Source organism: Alnus glutinosa, chromosome 1 (assembly GCF_958979055.1).
Source record: "Alnus glutinosa chromosome 1, dhAlnGlut1.1, whole genome shotgun sequence".
In the NCBI taxonomy this organism is placed as follows: domain Eukaryota; kingdom Viridiplantae; phylum Streptophyta; class Magnoliopsida; order Fagales; family Betulaceae; genus Alnus; species Alnus glutinosa.
This window is the reverse complement of record NC_084886.1, coordinates 9,755,887-9,762,804: the sequence shown is the minus strand read 5'-3', so window position 1 is coordinate 9,762,804 and position 6,918 is coordinate 9,755,887. Positions and strand designations below refer to the sequence as shown.

Genomic DNA, 6,918 nt, shown 5'->3' with positions numbered 1-6,918 from the left:
AGATCCAAAAACAACTCAAAAAACAAGAAATGGGAGAGATCGGTACCAGTGCCGGAAATGGGGGAGGGAAATGGTCGCAGGAACTGTGGGAGGCCAAACCTCAGCCAACTTTGTCCCTCCAATTCCTGCATTTTCTCAGCCAAATCTCACCCATAAAAAACTAAAAAAACCGGATCTGGAGAGAAAAACAAAAGGAAAGATTAAAAACAAAAAAAAACTAAGAAAACCTTACGGGGAATGGGCTCGTCGGCGGTGGTGGTGGTTCGGTTGGGGCTGCTCAGCGGTACGGTGGTTAGGTCGTCGGAGCCGAACCGGAGATGGAGAACCACGGTGGTTGGGTTTTGGCTGGAGATGGAGAACGCACAGTGGCGTGGCGGGCTCGTGAGTCTTCGACGGTGGCAGGTTCACGATGGGGTTGAGGAGAGGAGAGGAGATGGAGAGAGGGAGGGAGGGAGGGAAACATTTGGGGGGAAATGGTTTTGGGGACCAAAAAATTGGTTATAGAGAAGAAGACGTACTGCAATGGTTTCAAATGGTCGCCGAAACTGGTAGAACGACAGTGGCCGAAGATGGAGAACGACGGTGGCGAGTCGTGCGTGGTGGTCGACGGCGGGAAGAAAATGGGTAGATGGAGAGAGGGAGGGAAAAATTTGGGGGGAAGCTCTGAAACGAAGAAAATGGGAAAATGTGTATAGATATCCGAGTTGTTTTCAAATTTCAAAATTTTTAATTTTTAATTTTTTTTTTGAAAAAAAAAAAAAATACTCTAAAATTGAAATGGCCCTTTCCACGTAGGAAAGGGCCGGGCAAGGGTCGGCAAGATGGCCCCTACCTATCATTACTCCCTATAACAACCTTGTGAATGAATCCAGAATACGAATTGTATTTCCGTAATATTCTAGCCCTAAACCACTCACATACGTACGTGTTTTTCTCACAAAGGGCAATTTAATAATTTTAATGTTAAAATTAAGGGTATTTGAAGATTTTTTTTGTCCTTCAGAATCACGTGCACTTATGTGACTCACTTTCCATTCACTTAGACGGTATAAACTGACGGAAGGGGTCCAAAAACAAGCAATTGGTAATTTGATGGGCCGACATGCAAGCATTGATAGTTTGATGGGTCATCCAAAAAAAAAAAAATGATAGTTTGGAGGCTTTTTTACATTTAACCCATCTCTTTTTCTCTGTATCTTTGGGCTTTCTCAGTTATACATATAGTAGCAGATGCTACATGTTCGAAAAAATAATAAAAAATAATCCAGATTGATATGAGTGGTACCTGATCCAACCCACCCCGAACCTGTTCTTATTTCCCGCCAAAAGGATCCATCCTTCCCGCCACAGAAAAGTACCCTAAACAATTCTTTAACATTTCCCGCCATATTTTCTCTTTCTCTCTCTCTCTCTCTCTCTCTGTGTCTGGGTGTGCAACACACAAGCAGCCATGGACGCAAAGCGAATATCCAAGAAGCGCAAGCTTACCCCGACCCCATCCCATCCCATGATCCGCATCTGCACCCGCAGCAAATCCCAGATCCACCAATCCTCCTCTTCCCCCGACGACGCCGACCTCCGATGCCTCATCAAGGATCTCCGCACCAGACGGGTCTTTTCCCCCAAACCAACCCACGCCGATCAGAATGTAGGCAGTGTTTATATGGGTTCTCATAATACGGAGGCGGTGGAGAATATGAAGGACATAAGCACGGTTTTGTCTTCGATTGTGGAGGAGTCCCGGTTGGATAAAAATGCATATAATGATGTGGAGGAGAAGTGTGATGGTGAATGTGAGTATATCGGGCTTGTGAAGGCGGTCGATGATTTAAACGAGGTAAGTGTCCAGACAACGCCGCTCGATGCCAAGGTGTTTGATGATGGAGAGGTTAATGAAAATGGAGGACGGGTCTTTTCTCCCAAATCAATCCACGACGATCAGAATGCAGGAAGTGTTTATATGGGTTCTCATCGTACAGTGGCGGTGGAGAATATGAAGGATATAAGCACGGTTTTGTCTTCGATTGTGGAGGAGATCCGGTTGGATAAAAATGCATATAATGATGAGAGTGAAGAGGTTAATGTGAACGGGCAGAAGGGTAGTTCGGAGAAGAGTGGTGGTGATGGTGAGTATGTTGGGCTTGTCAAGGCGGTCGGAGATTTGAATGAGGAAAGTGTCCGGACAACGCCGCCCGATGCCAAGGTGTTTGGCGATGGAGAGGTTAATGAAAATGAAGGGAAGCCTCCTAATGGAATTGTTCAGAGAGTTGACAAGTGTGTTGGAGAGGCTTTCGGTGCCAACAATGACAAGAAGAATCACTCTATTTCCGACGCCAAATCGGTAAGAAATTAAGACGCTTTCTAAGAACGTCTTTGTGCGCGCGAACGCGTTTTGTTTCTTTTTCTTTTGGTTAATTTTGCTGGATGTTGATAACAATTGGAACTTTTACACATTGAAATTCTGTTGTAAATTCTATAACTTTTATGCTTAATGCTAATGTGAAATAGTCTGGGATTTTGGAGTAGGTGCTCAGACCATGTTTTAGTCGGAAACTATTCAAAACTCCGGGTTCAGTTAGCTATAAAAGATTGCTTCCTTATCTGAGGGATATCGTAAAAGATAATTCTTGTAAGTTGTAATTTTTCTTTTCTTGAATCTTGAATTACATAAGCTGATTTTTTAGTTCGGAGAAGTATGTCAAAGGAGCTGACAATTCTTCTAATGAATTTCTATAGATACTCCAAAAAGTACTCAGTTGCCAAAACTGGACAAGGGTTCGGGACAATTGCTGCCCCAACCAAAGTTCGCTTCTAATGGTCAAGAAGTTTCCACGGATAAATCAAACACTGGTGACTCTGGTAACTCACCCACATCTGTACTAAATTCTGCCAATGAGTCGTCAAACGGTAACATGGCGGATTTATCAATGTGTGAACACTGTCCTGAATCATCAATGACATTCGATTCCAAAAAATCGGTTGATGAGCTCCATGATCAAAAATTTGAGTTGGGGTTTTCTAGTGAAGATCATAAGAATGACTCAAACCCTGATCTGTCTTCGGTTTTGGAGGAGGATGCAAAGGGTCGGAGTGAGAATGGAGAAACTGAGAAAACTGATTGTGGGTTCTCTAGCGAGGCTCAACATGTTGATGAAGCAAACCCTCAGTTGTCTTTGATTGTTGATGAATGCCATTCAGGCAGAGATTATGGAGTTGGTCATCACTCTGATCATTCAAAGAAGTCTGAGACTGGAGGAATGAAGAAACTTAATGATGGGTATCCTTGTAAAGCTCAGAATCTGAATTCTGATTTGTCTGAAGCAGAGAACATCAAATCATTCAGTTTAGAGAAGAGAGGTGATGATGATGATGATGGCAAGGTTCAAAATCAAATTGATGGTTCGAATGAAGAATTTGTCCAGACAACACCACCAGATGCTGAGATCTTTGCTAAACCGTACATTGAAGAAAATGGAGGTGGTAGAGTGGAATTTGTTGAAAAGAGTACAGATCACGTCTTTGCGAAACCCCTAAATGGAAGTGATACAAGAATTGCTAGATGTTCTAGTGATAAGAGAATCTACTCCAATTCTAAAAGTAAACTGGTAAGAAACTATTCTTGAAATCTTGAGAGACTGACAAGTATGTGGTTTTTGTAAGTTCTTCTCATCATAAAAATATATTTAAGATAGGCTTTTATTTTGAAACAGGTTATAAATCCATGTTCAGGAATTAAGTTATACAAAACTCCGGGCTCATTCAGCTATAGAAGATTGCTTCCATTTCTTATGGATATCACAAAAGATAAATCTTGTACGTCCTGTTGCCTTTTCTATGACAGCATATATATAATTGCTTTGATGAGGATTTTTGTACACTAATAGTAGAAAAGCTAATCATTCTTGCAAGCCTTCATTTTTCTAGGTGCTTCAGAGAATGGTCATTGCTTAAAACTTGAGAAGGATCTGCAACAAACACTGCTTCCACCACATGTCACTTCTGACTGTCAAGAAAAGCCAGTTGATAATTCAAATGGCTGCCGACTTCACGCAGAGCGTCATACTAGCAATTCTGGTACTCTGCCAATGGATGAATTGCCTTCGGCCCATGATTCATCTAATGATGATGATCCAAAGCTGAAACGTCCTCGGGACATTTTTGAATCCTTAATTCCGCTTGATTCACAAAAGGAACTTCGGCTGCCAGTTCAGTATGGTCAATTGGAAACTTCCCCTAAGAAAGTGAGTTCTGTACATGAAATCGCTCTACCAGTTACTTCACTGTGTCCTCCTGTCACCTGTGAAGCTTTGTCTAGGGAAGAAGGTAGAATATCGATCTCGCAAGTTTCTGGCAACACTGAAATGGACTGCCCTAGTTCATCTATAAAATATTCTAATGGTACAAAGCCAGTTGAAGCAGATTGCTTGTCTCAGAATACATCTCAACTTGAAGCCTCAGTTCCTTCAGGAGTTCATGTTGCTGGACTCAAAAAGGGGATTCTTAAAAGAAATCCACGAGGATGCAGAGGGCTCTGTACTTGTTTGAACTGTGCTTCTTTTCGTCTCCATGCGGAGAGAGCATTTGAGTTCTCCAAAAATCAGATGCAAGATGCCGAAGAGGTGGCCATAGATTTGATTAAGGAACTATCATACCTGCGGACTATGTTTGAAAAATCTACTGATGGTGTCAATGATCATTCCACTATTCATGTCAATAAGGTGAGCACAGCAAACATTGGGCTCATAATGTTTCCCATTCACAATATCTATTGTTTTGGTTTGATTTTATTGTCAATGGTCTTATCAGAAAATAAGCAGCCATCCATTTGTGTCCGTGGAGTTGAAAATTCTTGCTGGAATTCTAAGAATGTTTTCTATTTGATGCAGGTGAAAGAAGCATGCAGGAAAGCATCTGAAGCAGAAGAACTAGCAAAACATCGCCTAGGCCAGATGAACGATGAGCTCAACATCCACTGCAGAATCACTGTAAGTGTCACTTATACTCTATATCAAATTGCTTATAATCCATTCACAGAGTTCACCTTTTGTTCTTGTTTTTCCCCAGTAGGCTTTTGAACAATATATCTTACCTGAAGCAGCCAATAAACTCATTTCAACTTATTTGTAACAGTGCTTGCAGCCGCCAAAAGTTAGATTTGCCAATTATGTCGAAGAAAAGGTCATTCCAAAGGCAGACTCTCCAAACAAATAGTATTGACCATGTGAAAGATACTGCACAAAGAATATTGCCATACTTGTCATATGAGAGCTTATTACGCTGGTCTGCCGGCACTCAGGCCAAATTTGGCTCCAGTGACTGACACACATTGTTTGATTCTAGCTTGAATGAAATTTTTAAGCGCCAAGCAGCAGGGAAGTCTATTGTTCTTGTTGTATCTTGGGAAGAGGAAACAAGTGTTGTGTCCAAAAAAGCAAACTAGTTGATATTTCGAGAATGGTATTCTAGTATTATTTTAGGAAAAATTAAAAGAAATACATTAGGGTTCAACCTATTCTTTGAGTTTGAGATCTGTGGAACTTCAATTTGCTTTCAGCAGAGGTGCATCTGCATGTTTCTTATGACATCTACATTGGACTACTGTAATTGCTTTAATTTAAAAGATGAATTTGATTTTTGAAAGTCTTCACAGTTCCAATCCTTTCACAAGATTATAGGATTGACTAATAGAAATAAAGTATGAATGGTAGCAACTGGATGTCATAGTTGCCAAAGACAGTATAGCAGATGACAATGTAAAATTGCCGGAGTTGTTTAAATCTTATATGCTTTGGCAATTTCTCAGGACGACAATCTTCAATGTTCGATGCTTTCTGTGCTGAAGATAAGATATCCCACAAGGTAAGAGTACAATACAAATGATTGGTTTTTTATTTTTATTTCTGGGGATATTGACAATTATTTATTTTTATAGTTTTGAGGGTCATTGTTCCAATTAATAGTTTGTTAGAGACGTTATCAATTGAGTGGTAATTTGAGAGGGATATATGACTTTTCCCGATATATAAATAATAAATTCATCACATTCTAATGTGATGGGTTACGCATTTGGGCAAACTAAGTAACTTGCTTGGTAACTTTCAGAGTTTTGAAAACTATTTTGTTAAGAATAATACTATTTAGTATACTGTTATATGACTATCATACAATTTTTGTGATAGTGAAATCAAACCCTTGAATCAGTATTTTTTATTTTTTTTTTAAAAAATAATTACAGGCTGATTTTCACTGTCACGCTATCTCAGTTTTATGGCAGTCGTATAACAATCTACTAAATAATATTATTCTTTTGTTAAAAGATTTGACCTTTGCGGGAGATTTATAGTAAGATCGACCATAATATAACGAGTAACTATCATACAACTGGATGATATGACAATAATAATAAGCTCTTAGATCAGTACTTGTGAAAAAACAAAATCAATTGTTGATCCAATGGAATAAAATACTCTAATATAATATGTTGATACACCACTTAATTTAAAAGCTTAAAAGTATAAATTTAGACTCAATTAAGTGGAATAAATATATTTTGGCAATTCTTAACTAACATCCATTTTTTATTTAGACCCATGAACTCACATGTGTAACATTTATAGATGGCGTGATTCTAATGGAGGGGCATTAATGTAATAAATTGGTAGTTTGATGTATCTAAGTGTCATAATTGTCGGTTTGTGAAACTTTATAAAAAATAATTGTTACTTAAAGGGGGTGAAAGTATACTTATTTTTCTAATTATATTATATTAATCATAAACCTATAAATCTAAACTTAATTACGTTATATTAATCTGTCACACTTAGAACAGTACTCATCCGCTTAATTTATATACTGATCGAACACAAGTGTAATTATTATTATTACTTAACATATATATCGTAGGCAGCTCTAGTAATA

General features: G+C 38.9%; 1 protein-coding gene across 1 annotated transcript; it reads left to right on the top strand.

The window, feature by feature from the left end:
* Positions 1–1,420: 1,420 nt before the first annotated feature.
* Positions 1,421–5,643, top strand: LOC133871530 (uncharacterized). The gene is made up of 7 exons (XM_062308966.1): positions 1,421–2,341; positions 2,527–2,629; positions 2,737–3,605; positions 3,711–3,813; positions 3,925–4,718; positions 4,887–4,985; positions 5,131–5,643. Exons 1-7 carry the CDS (start codon positions 1,451–1,453, stop codon positions 5,209–5,211), a joined length of 2,940 nt encoding a protein of 979 aa, XP_062164950.1. The 5' UTR covers positions 1,421–1,450; the 3' UTR covers positions 5,212–5,643.
* Positions 5,644–6,918: the final 1,275 nt, after the last annotated feature.